Genomic DNA, 23,149 nt, shown 5'->3' with positions numbered 1-23,149 from the left:
ATCCGATTCGGAGCTGTAAGCCAAGAGAGGCTGCTTGGTTCTGAGCCACAAGCTGGGGAGATGTCTGCCTGTACAGCCTTAGGATGCTAAGTTCGTGATGACTTGTTAGGGCAAGGACAGGAAACTAGCTCACCTACCCACCTCCTGCGAAGCTGGTGTAACCATTTTATGGGACCCTTGAGGATGAATTTCTCCAGTAGTAACAATGAGATCTTTCCACACAGAGTGTTTCTCTGTCATGCTGTAGCTAGGCAGGAGAGAGGTGTCTAGTCTGAGCCATACATTCATGGGAAGATCTGACTGGTGGTATTTTAGCAGAAACCAGCTTCCTCGCTGTACACAGTAAATAGGACTAAACCACCTCAAGGGAAAGAAGGGCCAGCCCAGGAGGGACTTCTATCCCCCAAGCTTTTGTATCACAAGAGCTGTTGTATCACAGCAGGGCACCGACTCCCGCTCCTGCCTGGTAAGTCTGGGAAGCCCAGTTAACTGTGTGCAAGCAAGGCCCAAGACAGACTCTCTGACTTCAGAGGACAGGGTTTAGGGAAGGAATGGAGACTACCCCTGTGAGGAAGCTGAACCAAGGTGGGCAAAGGCCTCCCAAGTCCCAGGGTTCTGCTTGGAACTCTGCTCATGGCTGCCCCTCTGCTTCTAGTCACCAAGGCTGGAAGTGAAGGTTCTATCTCCCATCACAGGCCATGCCCCTTACTGGTAAGTTATTCATCACCTCAGCTGGATGCTGCAGGGAAGAGACACTCAAGGGGCTGGGGCTTAGACTGACATTAGAGCTCACCTGAACTCAAAGCTGGGGTGCACCCACTTCCTTGAGCGCTTGCCCAGCCCCTTGCAGAATATCTCTGGGGCCTCAAGCAAATATTAGGCTCCAGTAATCAGACAAAATAGTCATTATTTTCAGTCAGAATCCCAGAACAGAAGCTCTGACACTCAAGTGTGACATCCCCCTTCTCCTAACTATGTCTTCCTTATCCATAAATATTGCACAGAGTAGGGAATTTTTTTTTAAAACAAGGGATTAAAGTCAGGAAGAACAGGAGGAGTTCAAGGAAAGCCTCTACTATACAGTTAGTAAGTTCAAATCCAGTCTGGGCTACGTAGGATCATCTTTTTAAAAAGTATGTGTGTGTGTGTGTGTGTGTGTGTCTGGGGGGGGCGCAGATTAAAGTATTTCTGATATGTGCACATTCAAGCAAGACAGTTGAGTAAATAAAGCCACGGGTCCCACGTCCAGAGCTGAGTGCATCATTGAGAATGCAGCTGAGGACACAGTTCTCAGTCCAACGTGTCCCATTATGCCTACTTCCGCTTGCATCCATTTAGCCAGTAGGCCTTTGCTGGGTTTCAGCCCAAGCGTTTGTTTAATAAAGCTTCAAAGAGCCCATGCTCAAATGATGAGGAAATGAATAGGACATGGTACAGAATCTCAGCTGTCCATCCCAGGGCTGGGTGACCCTGCAGGATGGGAGAGAAACATTTAAATTAACACCTTTGTGAACCAGCCTGGGCTACCGCCAGGCCTGCAACAGGATAGTGTGGCTGACCTTTCATGTGTGCATAGCAAGTGGGGTACCGGAAGCCAGTGTGCTCCCCAGGGGAAAAAAAAAAGGTAAAAATCAATTTGAAAATAGTTTCTAAAGATGTGTCTAAGCAGCAAGAGTAATGAACAGATGCTGGTGAGTGTTAAAACCAAACCACGCCTGGCCAGCTCCACCGGCTCATTTTAAAAATGTCTGCACACTAACTTAATGACGATGCATTTGAATTCTGCATTAATTTAAACTGGAAACCCCCTTTAAATATAGGAAACCTTGTATAGAAGGAAGAAGCATACATTCCAGCCATATACTAAAACAGTTGCCATCTGACAGATAAATCAGCGGCTCAGTGGTGGAGTTCCTGCCTACCATGGGTTTAACCACCACAAAGAAGAATAAAAGAAAAACTGCTCACTGCAGTGAGCCAAGCTGGCAAACCCTGTGGCTTTACTTCCAAGTGTCTAGGGCATGTCCCTTGGCAGAGAAGCCGAGAATGCTTGGGTTTCCAGAATGTTTCAGCATAAAACCAAAGCTTTCTATTTTGTGCATCAGAGTAGGACTGGTCAACTGGACTCTGGGATGTGACCACAGAATTCCAGAGAGCTAAAAGGAGATATGATGAAGATGAACCCCATTCTTAAATGACATTTTTAGGCCTCTAAAGTCAGAGAGGGTTTAATTGGCATTTCTGGGCACAGATGAGTCAAACATCTTATAAAATAGTAAAGTCTGAGGCAGGCTGCCAAGGCCCTGGGGTTGACCTCCTACATAGAGGGACAGGCTGGGACCTGAGATCCAACAAAATCTGGTCTTGGCCAAACTGGCTTTGGGGAAAGGAAGTCTTAGACCTTACGAGAGAACTTACGATCTTCCGTTCATAGAAGGCCCCGCTGCTGTAGGTGGTAGCCAACGTGGAAGCGCATTCTTCCAGGTACCAGGGTTTGTGGCCGTTCTCAGTGGTGCTGCTTACGGAGATGGTGTAGATGCTGTTGGTGTAGCCATCACAGGAGCAGTGGTCCCCTTCTCTCCCACCATTCCCAGAGGCCCAAACAAAAATGGAGCCCAGACCTTGGCGACCCTACATGGAAGCAAGAACAGATGTTAGCGACTGAAGTGGGGCACCATGGAAGCATCTCACACCAGTGTGCAACCCCACCTTCAGCCTGTTCCTCCACAGGGCTGTGAAGGTTGCCCTGAGAACACGTGGGTCCTGCCCAAGGGTTCTGTCGGGTTTCAGTGGAGCTGTTTTGCTTGTGGGAACAACGTTAAGACCACGGATGCTCATGATCCTGGCAAGGACGGGCCAAAAGATCCCTCTGACCTTCACAGGACAACCTGGATCCCAGTGCAAAGTCTATAACTCCCATTATCATAGCTGATGACCAAGGGAACTCAGTGTAAGACCAAGGTTAGAAACACACAATGGCAGAATTTGGAATTGTTTTAAGTTTTATGGGTCAGAGAAGTTAGCGTTGAGAGAGAAGTGCATTGATTTCCTGAAATAGTTTTGGAGATCAGCTTCTTGAAGGGCCAGCTCATTTTTCAAAGAGGGGTGAAGGGGGAGGGGAGAGCTTGTGCCTTCTGGGTGAGACTGAGTAGATAAACACGACCCTGTTCTAGATCACTGTTTTCCTATAGATGACCCACTAGAGTTCCCTGAGGTGCTGCCATTATGATGAATGTTAAAGCAGTCAAGTGAGATGTCAGCACCCACCCAGGCTGGTGACTTCAGGAACCAGAGAAAGCTCATGATAGTGGCAGGTCAGGCAGGTTCCCGAAGCTCTGTTCTAATCTACATCCATGGGATCAATGGTTTTTGACTGAACTTCGTGCCATCCCAGCCACGAACACTAGTTAATGATTAGCTCATGGAAGACGAGATTAAGTCAGTCCCAACTGCAGGACCCATGGATAGTGCACAGCATAAATTGGACCTCCTAGGTTCCTAAGGACTGAGAAGTAGCCCTGCCAAACATAGGGAGGGGACTGACACTGAATCTGAGCAACTGATCAGTTTAAGGACATCTTTCAAGCAGAGTCTATGACCCAATCCATCTATCCCTTCTCGGAGTCCAGGTCTTTCCTTGGGGAAATTGGACCACCTGCTCTGGAAGCCATGGGACACTCTTTTTTTTTTTTTTTTTACAGACTAAAGAGACTTCAGTTCTAGGCTAAGGCTCCCAACAAAACCCACAGGGAGGTTCCTCGTGCTCCTTTAGCCTGGATACATTAGGATGGCCCATTCGCTCTGCTTTCTGCATCTCCAAAATGCCGAGCAGCTTACCACAAAGGTTACCTATACTTCACAACAAACGTTAACTTCTGGGGCTGAAGAAATGGCTCTGCAGTTTAGAGCACTTGTTGTTCTTGCAGAGGACCTAGGTTCAATTCCCAGAACCCCCTGGGAGGCTCACATTCATCTCTAGCTCTTGTTCCAGCGGATCTAATGCCATCTTCTGACCTCTGCAGATACCAGGCAGGCATGTGATATATATATATACATTCATGGAGGAAAAACATTAATACACACACACACACACACAAACACACAAACACACAAACACACACACACATCTAAAAGAAGACAGTCTAAGAAATAGGTTAACTTTTAAAAGAAAGGCACAAAACAAGGAAGTGGGTGTGTCTGTGAATTGGGTAATGCCTGTGTCATGATACTTCAGTCAACAATGGATCCCACAGGTGCAGAGAAGCTAGGTGTGGGGAAGGCTTCTGTGCCATTAGAGTTTGTGCAAGTCCTCTATCATGAGGTTACATCATGATGCAATGGCCTAATGATGGCTTTCTCAGAGCATGCCCTCAGCATGAAGCAAAGCGAGACTATAATTACCTGCTGGAAAAGATTAATCAGAGCCAGTTGAAAGTGACTAAAATCCAAATAAAATGTCATTTAGCCCATCAGAGCCTATCTACTCCTTAGGCGAACCACCTACAAGATAATGTCACTCTCAACTCTGTACCCAAGGCAAACCAATTGATAAAACGTTCTTATTTCATGAAGTTCAACAATCATATTATCTGGGAAATACACAGAACAGCTGAAAATAGTGCTCCAGACTCAATGTGTGGGCACTGAACCACAAAAGAATCATGCTACAAATGTCTTCGGGCCTAGCAGGTGAGTAGTCTGTCAGTTAACTGTCTAGCACTGTAACAAACATTTGAGGGAAATCAAGCTGCAAAGAAAGAAACAAAGAAAAAAGAAACGAAGACAGTAAGTTTATTTGGCTCACAGTTTTGTAGGCTTCAACCCATGACTGGCAATACCCTTTGATTTGGCCTTTGGTGACATGTCACTACAGAGGTTCAAAGCACAGGAAGTCTGTTTACCACATGGGAATTCAGGGCTCAGTCCCACAACTCAAAGTGTGGTGGCAGTGGATCTCCCACTAGGCCCTACCTCCTCCAGTTTCCTCCTCCTATTCCTCCTCCTCCTCTTCTTCCTCCTCCTCCTCCTCTTCTTCCTCCCCCTCCATCTCCTCCCAGCAGCACTGTGCTGATAGGCCTGAAATCTGCATGTGTAGGAATCCTCAGCCCACACCTTGCTGCTCCATCCTAGCATTCCCATCTGGCATAGCGCAGTTACTGACTGACCATTTAGCTTGCCAAAGGCACCACAGTATCAATGGCCTCTTTCTCTTCTTATTGTGGTTTTTCTAGAAAGAATGTGGTGGGAGACAGGGAGCATGGCTAGGTTTGGGCTGTAAGAGAGACCTTTGGTGGCCCTAGGGGTCTTAGGGTCACTTTCCCCATCTTGTATCTGCAGACGCTGGAGGGGATGTTCCAACTCTAGCCATGGACTTGAAGTCACAAGTTGAACGTCATCACACTGCACTGGTATCTTCCCTGGGGGCAGAGACTATCGAGTACACCCTCCCGAGGGCTGGTGAGCCCAAGTCTCCTGGACAAGACCAGCTGTTCTTTAACACTGTTTAATCCCCCTTTCTGAGAGGAAATCAGGGGATGAGTGAGGCTTCATAAGGACTGGCATTAAATAGATCCCTGTGCCCAGCCATGGCTTCTAAAACCACCCGACACCCCATCTTATCATCTACTGAAGACGAGGCCGCATTTTACAGAAAACGCTAACGGGTCACAATGGGGTGGCATGGAAGAGTAACAGATGGGGCCATGTGCTTGGGTTGGAGGTCATCCCGTTCTTCCTGGAGCGCTCTCCCTGGCATCTTGAGACAGCTGTGATTTAAGAGGCCTATAACACACTTTACTTCAGAATGACTAAAATTTAAATGGCCTCTGTATTTTAAGGAAGCATGACAAGAACAAGGAGGGCTGCGTAGCTCCTTTTACACATCCCTGTTGCCCTGACAACCTGATGAAGCAGCTGCTGCTTGGGGTTCAGTATGCAAAGTTCCCTCCTTTGTAGCTCCAACTTGCGCAAGCTCCGTATACAAACCTAGACACACTGCAGTGACCCCTTGAAAATGGGCCGCTCCTCTCCTGGACGCAGAGCTCCTCGCCACATCTTTAGAAAGCATCTCATAGAAATGCCAGATGTTCAGCATTAACACCATTCCAGCCGATGCCTTTTGTGCAGAGAAACGTGACCTCCAACTTAAGTCAGCCTCTCCGGAGCTGCAGCTCGGCTTAATTTTTAGGATGTTTCCCTTGTCATCGGGTCTGAGATCTGAGTGATCTAACGATGGGAGGGGGGTTGAGTCATGGAAACAAGTGATTTATTTGTTCATCAATCTCTTGTGGGCGGTGGCTTACTTGGTCACGCCTGAGTCTGCCAACACTCCCCTAGCCCTGCACGTGGCCCCGCACACAGCCCTGAACACGGCCCAGCACATGGGTTGGCTCAGGTGTTCAGCAGGATGTTGGAAGCTGCCTCTGTGTCCTGCTGGAGAGGTGGGGTAGAACAAACAGTCTATGTTCTGTGAGAGGGCACAGAGCTTGTGCTGTCTGTGTCTATATGCTGAGCCTCTTTTATGTTCCTTCCTCTGACAGTTGGACACCCCTCTGCTTCTGATTGCTCTTTTCTCAGGCATTGGGGCCCTGGGTGGCCAGGTGAAAGAGGATGGCTTTCCTTGTAAAGTGGAAGTGCAGACTAGATGTTTCTAGCAGGGAGTAAAGATGTAGAACACCCCTTGACTGAGAAGTTTGGATAAATGAAGGCACTCCAGGGATGTAATGTGGTCAGATGTGGTGATGTTCTGAAGCAAGATGTTCTAGCAAAATTCTTGTTGCCATAGAAAAGATAACACCCAGCGACCAACTCAATCCATCCAAGAAAGAAATCAAATGGCAATCAGAAAAAGAGTCCAGAAGAAGACTGGGACGGGAAGATGACTCAGTCAGGAAGACATCTGTTACATCAGCAAGAGATCCCAAGTTTGACCCCCAGAAACCACGTGAAAAAAGAAAGACAAAAGAGGAAGCTGGTGCAGTGAGTGGCCCATATCTGTGATGCCAGTGGTGGGGAGACAGAGAAGGACTTGCTGGTCAGCCAGACTAGCCAGTTAGCCAGCTCCAAGGTCAGTGAGCCCACTGAGAGACTCTGCCTCAAAAATACGGTGGTGGCACATGCCTTCAATGCCAGCATTTGGGAGGCAGGGCTAAGTAGATCTCTGTGAGTTTGAGAGGAGCTTAGTCAACATAACGAGATCCCAGCCAACCAGAGGTGACATAGCAAGACCCTGTCTCAAAAACAAATACCTAGGGACTGGAGAGATGGCTTAGCAGCTCAGAGCACTTTCTGCTCTTGCAGAGGACCCAGGTTCAACTCCCAGCACCCACACTGAGGCTCACAAGTGTCTATAACTCCAGATCCATGGGATCCAATGCCTTCTTTTGATCTCTGTGGTGCTTGCTAGGCATGCACATAGCGTGGTAAATATAAACTTACATGCAAACCACTTATACACATATAAAATAAAAAATAAAATCTTTTAACTAAATAACAAAATAAGTGAGAAACAATTGAAAAATATTTGCATGTTCATATACACACATAGACACAAACACATGCACAGAGAGTGAGAAAGAGAGAGCAAGAGAGAGATTGATTCTCTGGAGCAGACCTGCAGGGCAGAGGGAAACAGATAACCTGTTTGCAGTGTAATCTTTTGGTACTTTTGGATATACTTATTAACTATTAACTGTATCTGAAATGCTGTGATTGGGTTACAGTATAATAAAAACTTGAAAAACTGCTTTAAATTATATAAACAATAAAATGGGCTCAATCACTGCACTCTTCCCTTTCCTGTTTCCCACAGGAATCAGAAACACCTGGGCTTCCTGATAGACACCCCCATACACACACCCCTGCCAGCATTCGTTAGACACCCCTACACTGTGGGCTGGGGCTCAGTGGGCAACCCACAGCCTCCTGGATGCTGACCACAACTGTGCCTGACTGCTCTAAGAAACTGTCCTCACCCAGCAATCTGTTTTCCCACCCGGCTTGTAAGAACTGGTGTTGGTTCACCTCCTGTGACCCCTTCCCAACCTCATCTTCCCTGAGTCCTCCACCACCCCTCCACACTGACAGTGGGTGATAACAGCGGGGCTTGGGGGCAGGTCTCCTGAGATGAGCCTTCCAGCTTCCTCGGATCAGAAGGTAGTCAACCTCTTGGATGTTCTCTATGGCTTGCCTCTGAAACTGTAACTGTTGGGCAGTGTGCTGGTGATGAGGGTGGGGTGTCTAGGGGATGCAGTGAGATTAGGCATAACCTATGATGGACAAAAAGCTTCATTCAGTGTTTCATCTGCATAGTCCAAGGAGCAGGCTAGGAGATCTGATTGAGTCACTTCCCACCACCTACACAGGCCTCTTCAGCCTCCAATGGAATAGGCAGGGACCGTGAATGCTAAGCTGATTCTCCCTGGACCAGCTAAGCCCTTCCAGCTGAGTGTACACCACTCCCCAGAGCCCCTGAGACACTTTTCCTTCATTCTGGCACTGCAGGGCTTTCCTGCCAGTCTTGTTTCAGGTAACTTGTTTCTGGTGTAACTTTGATATTTAAATGCTCAAAATGTGCAGTCACCCCCACCCCCCAACCCCGCCCCGGGTGCTCCCTGGTAACCCTGGGTTACTCACACCTTTTTAATGCCATACTCGAAAGCTTGTTTAGCCAGCCGGCCTGGTCCATCTACTGTCTTTCCGTCATCATCGGGTCCCCAACTGGCGCTGTAAATGTCAATGTAGTTGGGTCTGATGCCCAGAGACTTGGCCTCCACCACATCGGTCACATCGCCGTCCAGCATCCGGATGCCTGAAAGCATGGGGGAAGCTCATGGTCAGTACTGGGGATTCTGAGTATGCAGTGACCCTACCGCAGGACTGGCAGCCTACAAGGCCCAAGAGCCTCAGGAAGCTTACACCAGGACAGCAGGACAGCAGGGCAGCAGGACAGTAGGGCAACAGGACACTAGAAGGTTCTAGTATTGCTAGTTTTCTTTGTTGTTGTTGTTAGTTTTTGTTTGTTTTTAGAGACAGGGTTTCTGTAGCCCTAGCTGTCTTAGAACTCACTCTGTAGACTAGGCTGACCTCAAATCAAAGATCTGCCTGACTCTGCCTACTGAGTGCTGGGATTAAAGGTGTACACCACCACCACCCGGCTGTTCTGGCTAGTTTTATATCAATTTGACAGAAGCTATAGGTTTTTTGGGGGGTCGTTTTTCGTTCTTTGGCTTTTTTGTTTTTTGGTTTTTTTTTTTTTTTTTTTTTGGAAGAGGAAACCTCAGTTAAGAAAATGTCCCCATCAGAATGGCCTATGGACAAGCCTGTAGGCCATTTTCTTGACTGAAGATTGATAATGAAGGACTCAGTCCACTGTTGAAGATGCCATCCCTGGGTGGGTGGTCCTGGGGGGTATAAGAAAGTAGGCCACGTTGGGCAAGCCAATGAACAGCGCTCCTCATGGCCTCCGCTTGTTCCTGCCCTCAGGTTCTGGTGCTGCTTGAGTTCCTTCCGGGACTTCCCTCAGTGATGGCCTTTCCTGAGAAAGATACCCTTTCCTCCCAAAGTGCTTTTGGTTATAGTATTTTAATGACCATCAAACTGTTCAGCTTCTATTCAAACATATTCCCAATACATTCTGCTCTGAGGGTAGAATGACTCATCGGGTCTGAGCGTGTTTGGGGGTACATATGCAGTCAGACAAAAGCATTTCCTTAAGTGAACTTTTAGAGAGAATTTTCTATTTACCATCTTATACGTGTGCATACTCAAGAGTACATATGATCAATGTGCAGAGAGCAAGCTAAGTAAACCAAGCCTGTCGATCCAAATCAATAACCACTCATTGCACCCTCAGTAATGAACAATTCCTTCACTTGAACCCCATAAAAGGTGCCCCGCCCCATATCATAATAAGAGCCCTTGAGTATCCTGCAGTCCCTTGGCCAGTCTCAATACTGTATCTTTCCTAATCTGTACTATAGCTTTGATGTTAAATAACGCTTCCTTGATACTTTACAATCTATGTGGGCTCTTATCTCACTCTTGAAGAAGAGACCACCAAACACCTGACCCAGACCCTAACCACCAGGAACACTTCCTGAGAGTCTCCGGAGCCTGTTGGACCCAGGTCTGTGTGTACAATGGCTATGCTGTCATGGAAATACACGCTAGATCTTAGAATTACTTATGACTTTATGGAAAGGTAGACCTCACACTCTTTGCAGGAAGTTTAATAAGCACAGGAATTACCTCTGATGGCGCTTCAGTCACTTCTAATACTTTTCTTTGCCGAAAACATACACTTTCATTCAAATTTTTTCTCTTTTAAAGACTGAACTTTGGGGCTGGTGAGATGGCTCAGTGGGTAAGAGCACTGACTGCTTTTCCGAAGGTCCTGAGTTCAAATCCCAGCAACCACATGGTGGCTCACAACCACCCATAATGAGATCTGACACCCTCTTCTGGTGTGTCTGAAGATAGCTACAGTGAGCGAGGCCGACCAGAGCGAGCAGAGGTCCTAAAAATTCAATTCCCAACAACCACATGAAGGTTCACAACCATCTGTATAGCTACAGTGTACTCACATACATAAAACAAACAAATAAATAAATACATAAATAAATAATTTTTTTTTTAAAAACTGAACTTTGTGTGGAGTGATCGCCTTATATGATTAGGGGTATTTTCAAGGCAAGGTTGTTAACGGTCATGCACTCTGGCCCTACATACATCAGGCCCAGGTACCCTTTCCTCTGGGGCTCACCTCATCATACAGGGACTCTGTACCTCACCTGTACCACACCTACATAGGAGAGCTTCAAGAACTGAAACTGATGACAACCAACATTCATTCACAGATAGAGAGATAGACAAGGTAGCTCTCTGTGAGTTCTGCACCCCTAGACTGAAGCAAAAACAAAGCTGAAATACCTGGGACACCCCCACAACCCCCCACAAAGAAAAATACCCCAACTCTTTCTGTCTAGGAAAGACTTTTTTTCTTGTCACTTCTTCCTAAAAAATGAACAACTATACACAGTATTTCTATATTATGCATTATCCAGAGATGATTTCCTATGTACAGGAGGCTGTGTGCCATTTCTATGCAAATGCTATACCATTTTATGTAAGGGCTTCAGCCTAAACACTGGTATCTCTGTGGTTTCTGGACCCAGTCTCTGTGGACACTGAAGTCTACTGTAGTACTTCACCCTGGGGTCAGGAGGCGGTTCTCAACTCAAGCAGGAGCAGAGAGCTCCCCGTGTCCCAGGGACAAACACCTCATGTGAACTAAACCGCAGACCTACTTCACAGTACTCACGGGACACCCTGGCATCATGCTGCTTCTGATGACTAGCTTCTGAGGCCAGAACCCTACTGTGTGCCCTGTTCTTGTCTTATATCTTCTTGCCTAGTATTAGTAGCACATTGGTTACAAATAAATAAAAGCAGGGCTCATACGGGCAGCAACTACAGAGCGTGCATGGGTCTGCACCAGGCTCTCTATGTATCTGTTATGGTTGTGCAGCTTGGGAGTTTTGTGGGATTCCTAGCAGTGAGAGTTGGGGTGTCGCTAACTCGTTTGCTCCCTCATGGGACCTTTTCAATCCTACGGGGCTGCCGCATCCAGCTTGGGTGTGAGGGTGTGTGCCTAATCTTATTGTAACTTGTTATGCCACGCTCATAACCTGCTCTTTTCTAAAGAGAAACAAGGATCTGGGAGAAAGGAGAGAGGAGAGGTGGGCAGGGGTATTGGGAGGAGAGGAGGAAGGGGGAGGCGCTGGTGGGGATATGCTGCATGGGAGAAGAAGAAATTAAGTTTTAGAAAAGGTCAAGTTCCTCTAATGCCATGTTTCTCAACCTTTGCGTTGAGACCACTGGGGCTGATCAACCCTTTCACAGGGGTTGCCTAACCCCACCAGAAAATACAGATATTAACAGTATGATTCCTAACAGTAGAAATGAAATAATTTTACAGTCCCCACACAATAATTTGGGTGTCGCCACAAATGAGGAACTGTATTAAAGGGTCACAGCATTAGAAAGGTCGAGAGCTGTTGCTCTAAGGTTTTCGCTATACCCTTAGCTCCAGAGTTCCCATGTCATGAGCAAGGTGGGTATCAATGTAGGCATCACTGTGGGGGAGCCTTGGGAGGCTGCATAGCGTAGCTAGCACTGCAGTTGGGGCAGGAGGGCTGCTCTGAGGTACAGTAACCTGACCTCATGTTTATGTGGGACACCAGGCTTACCTGGAAACAATTGCTCTGAAGGTATGGAAATTCTGAAATCATTGTCAGAGAGATTAATAATAATAATAATAATAATAATAATAATAATAGTCAGGCTCAGGCTGCAGGACATCCTGCAGTTTCTTCCTGTTGCAAGTGTTCCTGCTCTGAGTCTATCTGCCACCATGTGTTCTAGCCAAGGGGAACCCTACCAGAGTCAGCACCGTGCTGGTTGAACTGCAAGCCTTCAAAACCGGGAGCTAAAGAAAGTCCCTGTTCGCAAGTTATCCAGACTCACACATTTTGTTACAGGAATGGAAAAATGGCCCAATATGCCCTGGTTCCCATAAATGGAGCCGTGTTTCTTATGCCTTTAAAGTTAGCAGCAGACGGGTAAGAGAATTGGCTGGTCACGTGGGTGGCCAAAGCCTATTCTGTGGTTCCGATGCTGAAACTGAACCTGCTATTCTAAGACTTTTCATACTAGTTATAGACGGTGAGGCGCTTATTTCTAAATGTGAAGAAAAGGATGCCAGGAGACACCCAAAAATATATGAAAGCACACAAGCAGAATGCCTCCCCCAATGGCTCTCACGACGCTCTCCATCTCGAAGAAGGCTGACTGGCGTGCGAGAAGTAAGCATTGAGCACTGGGGTTTCCCCAGCACTGACAGTTGCCAAGAGGAAAAAAAGGGGGAAAAAAGGGGGGTTATTTTCAGTAGGAACCCGCTATTCAACATTAGATCCTAATGTGAATGGCTCTCTGCAAATACCAAGGAGAGGGGGGAAAAGCCATCATTTCTCTAATGAAGAAAAAAAAAAAAAGAAAGGCTCATTTACTATAAATTGTTGGGGACAAAAATAATCTGGACAAGTCATTTGGATAGCAAATTAGCTCCTGTTGTTAACTTGCCGCTGGGTTGCTTTCCTGTGGATGGGATCAGAGCGAGTGACCGCATGGTAAATAAACATGGTTGACCTAGCCACTCTGGTGGCTAGTCTGTGGGTCCCAGGTGGAGGAGTAGACAGACAGGTAAGGTGTTGAACCTGGTGTGTTTGTGTCTCAGTGGGAAAGGAGATGCACTCTCCACAGGATAATTCTAGGAGTTCCTACAAGTCCATCCTGTGGGCCATTGGACAGGCCTTCCTCCTTTCAGTAATGTATACAATCCTAGTAGGTTGACAAAACCTAATAGTTGAAACGTCCTGGGAAAACCTGGCTGAAACCATGATTTTACAAGTCTCTTAGTAAAAGTTAAAAGAAAACACCAGTTTCCTTTAGTGATCCACCTTTCTTGCCTGTTTCTGATTTCTATCATGACTGTCTGAAGAGCGGGCTTGTGTAAGGCAAGGCAAACACAGAAACACACTGCTGGTTCTTTCTGTGAAGAGCACAAGATGCAGCATTTGCCCTTCAAACTATTTACTGAGGGAGCTCAATGTGAGAAGGAAGAGAAAGAACACACACACAGACAAATACACACATGTGTGTGCACATTTATACACACAGAGACAGAGACACACATACAGACATACACAGAGACAAACACACGCACATAGACAAACACATATATATGCGAACACACAAAACCACACATGTGTGCACATGAACACACATGTGCATACACACATGCACACACACTCACGTGTGCACGCGTAAGGTGCACACACACTTGTCTTATAGGAGAAGTTGGCCATCTTGCCTGCCTGTTACCGTCTGGAGGAAGGCAGGGGAGCTGCCCTGCCGGGCCACTTATGTTTATTGAGCAGTAATGTATTTTGCCTTTAGCAGGTAAGTGGCAACGCAAGAGCAATGAACAGCGGCAAGGAAAATGAGATTGTAGCTTCCTGTGTGTGACAAATAGTTCTCCTCAACAAATCCAACTCATTAATCCTCAGTCCATTTCAGTAAATCCACAGAGAAATGCTTGTTTGTTTGTCTGTTTTCCAGCGAAACCACAGTTTATTCTATTCCATCAGCAGCCATGCATGCAAGGTTTCAGCAGTTGTTTACATGGTCACAATGGGGCTGGAGAGATGGCGCAACAGTTAAGAGCACTGGCTGCCCTCACAGACAACCTAGGTTTGGTTCCCAGGACCCTCACGTTGGCCCACAACTGTCTGTGGTTCCTCTCATAAAGGACCCGCTGCCCTCTTCTTTCCCCCATGGGCACTAGGCACTCACATGATATGCATACACACACGCATGCAAAACACTCATACACATAAAATAAGACAGTTTTTTTAATGTCCACAAATCTGCAAAACTGTCAAGTCTCATAATCCCCTTAGATTCCAGTTCATTAATCTCTAAATATGCCTTTTTCCAGGACCTTGGGAGCTGAGGTTAAGACAAACCTATATTCTGCCATTATCCCAATAGAGACTATGGTGGATCAACATAAAGCCAGTCTCTTTCAGCCTCCTATGTTATTCTAGATCTCATAACACAGCATTCCAGGTCTTCCCAGAGAGGCAGCCATAGCCATGTGCATGTACCCATGGGCTTCGTAACTGAACTGCCAAGATAAGGCTTCGACAGAGCAGGTTCTCATGTTAGCTCCGTCTCGTAATGCACTGACACTTGGAGGTCTTAACCCCGAAGAGACTTTCCTCTTCAGCCTTGACTAACTTCTAGGCATAGTTAATGACTTGCATGGAAAAGTCTATATTCCACATGGAAACCAGTCTCTACCTGGGTGACTCCCTTACTGCGTCCTCAGAATCTGACCAGGGGAGGGCAGTTAGCAAATGACTAGGAACATTTGCTTTTCTGCTGAAGTCATCTAAAGTAGCCAGTTCTGCTGCTGGCCATAGCAAGCCCGCTCTCCATACCTCACCTTGCCTTCCTATGGAAACAGCAGTGAACCCTCTGCTTCCCTTGCTTGCCTGACTCCTGACGGACCTTGGCGCTTCCCCAGGAGGCCCAGCATGGTGTGATGCAGCCTGTCCTCTTGGGAGATCTGAGTCACATGCTACCTTTTCAATTAGTGGCAGTCATCTGCTCATCAGATGGCCTTGCCAAACCTAAGTAATAACGAAAACCATACTCCCTTTTGATAATCGGGTCTTGTTGATGTCTCGAAGGAAAACAGAAGGGTAGAAAAGTCATATAGCTATTGTTTAGAGCTGAGGTTCTCAACCTTCCCAATGCTGCAACCCTTTAATACAGTTCCTCGTGTTGTGGTGACCCACAACCATTGTTACTTCCTAATGTAAATATCTAACATACAACTCTCAAAGGGGTCGTGACCCACAGACTGGGAAACACTGGTGCAGGAAGGCAATGCCTGCCCTGACTCTTACATTGTCCCCAGACATGGGGAACAGGACAAGGATCAGAAGTGAATTTTCCAGTGACTTGGGAATTCAGCAAAGAGCTGAACGCTTTTGGGATATATTCGGAGACACACGGGACACTCACATATCTACACCACAGGCAAGAACAGCAACCCAAGAGGGTGTGCAGCTGAGAAGGAGAAAGCCAACTCATGCCCGGAGCTGGCCTCTGAAGAAGGCAAGCGGGTAGTGAATGTAAGACATTGAACAGCCATGAAGGGAGGGAGATTGCCCTGGAGCTGTTCATAAGCCTGAGGAACTGCTCGACTGTTTTAGTCCATCCTTCTCAGGGCCATCAGGAAGGAAGGGCCTCCTCAGTGTTTGGGGGATTATCTCTAGAACTCTGACCTGGGCGGCCCAAGATATCAGGAGCCAGGCTCACCTTATCCTCCTGGAGAGGGTGTGGTCACCAGGGTGTCGAACTCCCCCTTCCCAGGAGCTCAGGACTTTCCTAGGAACTTCCAGACCCAGCAGGCAAGCACTTTAGACATGATGTGGGGGGTGAGGGATAGGGAAGTGGGGACCCCTCTTCCTTGACAGCACTGCCTCTCACAGTCACCAAATCTCCCAGGCCTCCTGTGCATTGTAAATCCTTCTGCTTTGACGATTAACTTGGAGCTTAAACAGCTGCCTTAAAATGCTCACAAGCGTCAACTGCTTAACGGAGGCGCTAATGAGGCAGAATTCTGTGACTCAAAATTAACATAATTAACCAATTTATGGGCACAGATTAATTTAGTTGTTATGTACTTAACATTTTTTGTGTTTATGAAAGGAAAAAACAAACCATGATTTAGTTACCCAATCAAAGCCTGGAGTAAAAAAACGCCAACAGAAATGTCTGCTGCTGTTGGCTTCTGCTTCCCAGAGGACAAGTAAAGACAGGAGAGGCTGCCCACAGTCAGGGAGGCCGAGCAGGGGACACTGCTCCAAATGCCCATCAAACTCGGGGTCCTGGGGTCCTCTCCTGCTCTGCATCCTAGAGCCACCATCTCCTGAGCGGCCTGCGGGAGCCAGGAGTTCCTCCAGATAATGGTGTGTCTTAGAAGCAGGGGACCCTGATCTCTGTACCTCAGCGTAACCCTCTTTCCTGCATCATGTTAAATAAGAGCACAGGCTAGGTACTGGCCAAAGGCTATCCCACACTACTGAGCATTCCTGACAGCAAGGTCAGCTTAGGCCTCTACATCTGTGTCCCCAGAGAGCTTCTGTCAGACCCACAGTTCTGAACCTGTGGGTTGTGACCCCTTTTGCGGACAGGGATCACCTAAGACCATCCGAAAACACAGATATTTATATCACAATTCATAACAGTAGCAAAATTACAGTTATGAAGTAGCAGCAAAATAATTTTATCATTAGGGAGTCACCGCAACGCGCAGGACTGTGTGTTATGTATTAAAGGGTTGGGGCATCAGGAAGGCTGAGAAGTACCGACTCACAGCATGCTGAATGCAGAGTGCAGCCAGGAGCAGCTGGCATGCTGAACAGGCTCACCTCCTTGACCCACAGGCTGAGTGAGGCCTCTGCATTCCGCAGACACCTGCAGGATGGGCCTGCCCGGGGGATCTCCACTGGCAGGTAAACTGTGCTGGAAGGGTGCAGCCAAGTCCCCTACTACGTATGCCAGCTGACAGCAGGTGCAACGAGAGACGAGCAGCATCGCCAAACAAAACAAACAGCAAGCCGAGGAGGAGGCCTCTGAGTGTGTCAGATTATTTTAAAATAAAATGAACAATTTGTAAAATGGGACTTAAAAGGAAGGCTCACAAGCAAGAGAGAAGAGAAATGTTAAGTGGCTCAGTGGCAGCTGACCTCAGGGTGTCATTGCTATGCCCTGGCACCAGAGAGCTAGGCTAGAAAAGGCACAAGCCAGCCTTCAGGTCAGCAGGCCTGTGCTTACCTATGCTCTGCCTCTTAGCAGTTACCTGACCCTGGAGGTGACAAGTCACCTCCCCGCTCAGTTCTGTTTCTGACGGTGTGACATGACCACGATGACACCAGTTCACACAATCCTGCTGAGGATCAGATGTAGAGACACAACTTGGTGCTGCAGTCACAACTCAAAGTAGTCAGCAGTGGCTGCTGCTGTTGTACTAATAAAAAGATATCCTAAGGGGGCTGGAGCAAGGAAGTGAAGTGAACACACAGCCTACCTCCCTCCTCTCAGGGTCCAAATTTCCAGGACTTCAAACAAAAGAAGGAAAAGAACAACTCTGGAACAGTCACGCAAGATGTCCCTCAGAATAGAGCACAGAGATGAGATTCGGGTGGCAGGAGAAAGTGCCCTGGAGCAAGTCTGCTTGGAGCGAGCAGTTCCACAGGCTGGGTGCCAGGTCAGCAGGGATCCTACCCAAGCATCCCCCGGGATCGCTGCCTACCTGCAGGAGAGCGAGGAGCAGCACAGGAGTCATTCCGAGATGAACCACGTGAGAGATGGTGGTAGGTCAGAGAGAAGGGATGGTGTCCTGAGATTAGACAGCCCACCCAGTAAGTACCCTTCCAAAGGGACAGGGCCAGTACCTGCCAGGTGACTGATGCTCACTCAGAGACAAGAAATTTATAGGCATAATTGTGAGTGTGCAACCAAACCCAGCGAATATCTGAAGAAATCCAAATTCGAATTGAAAAGTAACACGGTCAGATGTCATGGCTCATGCCTGCAATCCAAGCATTGCTGAACCCAGGGACGAAGGATGGAGAATCTGGAGCCAGCACGGGCCGCACAGCAGGGTTCTGTCTCCAAAGATGGGATAAGAGGGTGAATGCAGGCGGGGGGGTGAGTGGGGCCCTCCAACATAAGTGTCAGTATGCGCAAAACCATGCAAGATGCCACACATAGTATCTGTTAAGAATCACTAGAGCTCTCCTGATTCCAGGAGATGGGAAAGCTACAATTAACTCCATTCTTCCTACTTCAAAAAGCCAAACCCTGAAGAGCGTACAAGAAACAGGAGAGAACTCTGAAAGGCAGAGAGGCAGGCAGGCTGATTCTGACCTTCTTCTGTTAAGATCACTACATAGTAGTGAAATCTTGGGTCTTCCCCACCCCACCTTCCACCTTTTTGTCTCTTCTTCCTTTTAACTCATGTGTGTGGGTGTTTTGCTTGCATGTCTGTCTGTCTGTCTGTGTACTTTATGCATGCAGTGCCTCCAGAATTGAGAAGACGGCATTGTGCCCCAACAGGACTGGAATTAGAGATGGTTGTGAGCCACCATGTAGGTGCTGGGAATCAAACCTGGGTCCTCTGGAAGAGCAGCCAGTGCTCTTAACCCCGGAGCCATTGCTCAAGCCCCATCATATCTTTTGTGGGTGTGGTCTGTGGTTTATTTTGTTTTGTTGTTTTGTGAGAGTCTTTCTGGGGCAGGATAGAAAGATAGACACACACAGGCACATGATGGCAAGAGCAAGGAAGGGTGGGGCTTTCAGTGTCCTTACAGTAGCTGTGGTCTGGAGTCTAACACTCCTCCTCACCCTTGACATCTGCATGAAGCTTTCACCAGCTGAGACTCGAGAATCCCGACACAGCTCACAGAATTTGTTTAAAGCTTTCTTTCTACTTTCCCAACTATAAATCCCACAATTTTGTAGGAATCTCATTAGAAACCCCCTTCGAGTAAAATGTCATATCCTCACCTAGTGGCTTCTGGTTAATCTAAAAAGAACAACAACAAAAAAAAATCTTAGCATCCCTTCAAGATGTAACATGGGAACCACCAAAATAGTGCTCAGCTGCTTAAAGGCGGCTCTCCCTTGAGAATCGACAACCAAGCTCACACAGGACAACCCTTCCCTAAGAGCCCATCCCTGCTTTTGGGTTTGCTGATTCTTTCCCCGGAACCTTTCTATTTTTAATAAACTTTTCCCACATTAGCTTGTCCTGAAAATCCTTTCTTCAGCCTGGCCATCTATGAAGAAGCTGAAGTTGTGTGTGACAGCTTTGGAGACACTGGTGGCCATATGTCCCCTGGGTTCAGGACAGTACAATCTCACATTTGCTTCCTATACAATGAAAAAGGACTCCCTTGCCTTCTTGGGTGACAGTGTGGAACAGTGTCTCTATCACTGCTGCCACTGACATTGCTATGAGTCTCAGGCTGGCCTTGAACTCTCCATCCTCCAGCCCTAGCTTCTTAAGTGCTAGGATTAGAGGCACACATTACTACATTCAGTTTGCTGTCTTCTTTTTTAATCTCATTTATTCCAGAGCTAGAGATGAAGATGATGGCAACCCAGAAATATCACTGGAAATACACAGAAGGAAAAAAAAAGAGGGGGGGGGGCAAAAACTTTGTTTATCCAGTGTAAGCAGCAGGAAAAAGGGCAGCCTAGGAATCCAACAGGAAATGTTCATAAACAACCACCTGACCTCAGCCAACAACAGCACAGGGAAGTTTCAGTACCAGCCCACAAAGTTGGGTGGTCAGCCTGGACCTCCACCCCTGTGAAAAACTAACAAGACCCCACCACCACCACCACCCTAAGCCCAGTGGTGTCAGAAAGCAGTAAGAGGAAAGCAGGACCTCTATCATTCCAGTCACAAGAAGGGCTCTTCTCATGAAGTCATGCAGGCATGAGAAGTCCATTGTTGACCCCCTGCCAGGCAGCATCCAGGTGCTCCCCCCTCCCCCGGTTCTTCCCTGGAGTTGTAATAGGAGATGTGGTGAGGAGTGGTCACAGTAATGAGATACGCCCCCCCCACTCCCCAGTGATATAACTGAATACACACAGAGATAGCGTTTCCATCATGCCCAGGATGGATGGGGAAGAACATGGATGCTCACACACATGTGCCCTAATGAGGCAGTAGCCCTCCCTGCTGGAACTATGGCACAGAGAAAGCTAAGATGGGAGGCTTAAGCAAGACTAAGAGTGTCTACACAAAATGCACAGCTTTCTAGTGAAAATCGCACATCACTCCAAGTACGGCAATGATGCAGCTGTAAAGGAATGCTACAGTGGAGGAACAGACTGACGAGAGGCCATGGTGAGAGTGTCTGTCAGCAATCTCGACACAAGCATGCTTGACACAAATGACAACACATGAACGAACAAGTGGAGATTATCAGCAGAGAGATAGAAGATGGAAGGCACTATCATCAAAATGACAAGCTCAGTAAATGCAAGGCAGGAAGGGAGAAACGCATGGACTGTGAGGCCCACAGGCGAAGGAAAAGAACTACAGCAAAGATCTCATAACGGTCTCACCAGAGCCCATAAAAGGGAGGGCCGGAAAGGTGCTCAAAGTAAAAGCTAAGGTCTATGCAAATATTAAAAGAGATACAAAATTACAGACTTGCTGAGCAGGGCTCCTCGTGACTTTTCTGTATCACAGTTGAGAGCTGAGGCACAACGCTGTCTGGTGGTTCTAATATGTGTATGTTAAGGCCGTTATAAATATTACACAGGGGGAGAAGAGTGAGGTGTAAAGGAAGGTGAGGGGGCCTTAGATAGTTAATTAATTATTCATAGTCTGATCAGTTATATGCATTTTTATACAGTAAAGCAGACCATAGATAAATCAAATTGGAATATAAGCAGCACCTAATCACCCTTCAGGGAGAAGGAGAAAGACAAATAAAATTACAGGAAGCAAGATATTAGATGTCAAGCATGGAGTGAGCAAATTCCGCTGCTGTAGACAAGCTGAGTTCAGTTGCCAGCAGCCACATCAGGAGGCTTACAACATTCTGGAACGCCAGCTCCAAGAAATTTGACAATCTTTTTCAAACTACAGGGGTATTGTACTGCATGTACAAATCCACACAAAGACATATAGATATAGTTTTAAAAATTAAAGATAAAGTGTTAGGCTTAAGCCCTAACAGATCAATAACATATCAGTAACATATCAATAATGACATTAAATATAAAGTGCTCAAAATAAGGTAATTCATGGTCATAGATTGGTAGTGTGGGTTTAAAAATCCATGTTTGGATGTATATTCTTTCTCTACATATATAAATATAACTAATCCAGGCAGGTTCGAAATGAAATGATGGGAAAATAGACCATCCAATTAACCATGAAAGGAGAGCTGAGTAACTATACTAACGTCATAGAAAGTAACATCCAAAGTGGAGGAAGGGACAGAAGATAGAGAGATCGTTTATCGGGCTGGAGAGATGGCCCAGACATTAAAGGCTAGGCTCAAAGAGAGATCTTTTATCAGCAACACTGAATGGTAAAGACTAAGGGATACAATTTTGAGACTTGGATTTGAATTTAAAATCCCTGCATCAGGCAGCTATATAATCACAAGCTCAGAGTGGATAGTGTTACCACCGCTGAGTTGGTACAACACTGCCCTGGTCAATTGTCATGGATATGGGAGGAGCTCATGGGATCCTACCCCTCCCTGCTGAGCTACTGGCTACTGAAACATTCTGGAGAGGGGAGTCACTGTTGCCAGTGGGTGGTTACAAACACAGGATCACAGAGATGTCCCTGGTTAAATTCAATAAACTACAGAACAAAACCAAAAGACATGAATGTGGGAAATGGATTTGTAGGGAAGAGTGTGAGAGAGATGGAGGGTGAGGTGAACAAGAAGGCACTGGGTATATAACTTATTACCAGCCTGCTTGGTCCATCTAATGAAACATTTCAGAGACTTATGATTTTAGTAAATTAAATTTGTTGACAAATATATATATATGTATATATATATATGCATATATACATGTGTGTATATTATATATAATTGTCAGCAAATTTAATATATTAGTATATTATATTAGTATATATTAAATGTATTATTTATATATAATAATATATATTAATAATATACATATATGAGATTAATCAGGATGTATTATATGTATATATGCATATGAAACTCTTAAACAAATTAATTTTAATCTCTAGAAATGTTTCATTAGATGGATCAAACACACTAGTTACAAATGTAGATGTCTACAGGCACCTGGAAGGCAAGATAAGGGGACAAAGTATCCAGTTATTAACAAGACCATGACACAGGTTAGAGAACACTCCCTTGGGCTAGGAAGGGCCACCATGCAGCTGCCAGTGTCTGTGACCATGACGGGTGAGACCGTAAGTGGCCAAAGCTTCAAGTTTTTCAAGAGTAAGCCCAATCACATATTCTTCCTTACATAAAATCCTTTACTTTGTGAATTAAGTTAAAAACAAAATACTGTGAGGCTCAGATCAAACACAAGTGTCTTCACACCAAAGGAAGCTGGCAGGCAGCCACACAGGCCATGCTGAGTTTTGTGAGCCCTACCTAATGCAAGAACTAAACACCAGAAACAGAACCAGAAAGATTTATCCAGTTAGATAGTTTTCTAAGTCTCTTCTAAATAACTCTAGGATTAAAGAGAAAAATCAAGCTGAAATTTAAAAGTATTCAGAAATGGGGTGGTAGGATGGCTCAGTGGAAGCCCGGTGGAAGCGCCTGCTGCCAAGCCTGAAAACTCGAGTTCAATCTCAGGGACTCACAACAGAGAAATAGCTGACTCGTCAGTGTCAAGGGTCCATGCTCTGGACCCGACAAGTGTGCTATAGCACTCCCACAGCCCCACAATATCACACACACACACAAAATAAAAATAATAAGTA

General features: G+C 46.4%; 1 protein-coding gene across 2 annotated transcripts in view; it reads right to left on the bottom strand.

The window, feature by feature from the left end:
- Pcsk6 (proprotein convertase subtilisin/kexin type 6) overlaps positions 1-23,149 on the bottom strand; it is a 188,251-nt gene that overhangs the window by 88,659 nt on the left and 76,443 nt on the right. For both annotated transcript variants that reach the window (NM_011048.1, NM_001291184.1), the window contains exons 7-8: positions 8,637-8,809; positions 2,419-2,631 (exon numbers count right to left, since the gene is read on the bottom strand). In NM_011048.1, coding sequence (NP_035178.1) covers positions 2,419-2,631; positions 8,637-8,809 — 386 coding nt within the window. The remainder of the gene's footprint in view (positions 1-2,418; positions 2,632-8,636; positions 8,810-23,149) is intronic.

The sequence above is a fragment of the Mus musculus genome, chromosome 7 (assembly GCF_000001635.26).
Source record: "Mus musculus strain C57BL/6J chromosome 7, GRCm38.p6 C57BL/6J".
In the NCBI taxonomy this organism is placed as follows: domain Eukaryota; kingdom Metazoa; phylum Chordata; class Mammalia; order Rodentia; family Muridae; genus Mus; species Mus musculus.
The sequence above is the reverse complement of the archived record's forward strand: the minus strand, read 5'-3'. Positions and strand labels throughout refer to the sequence as shown.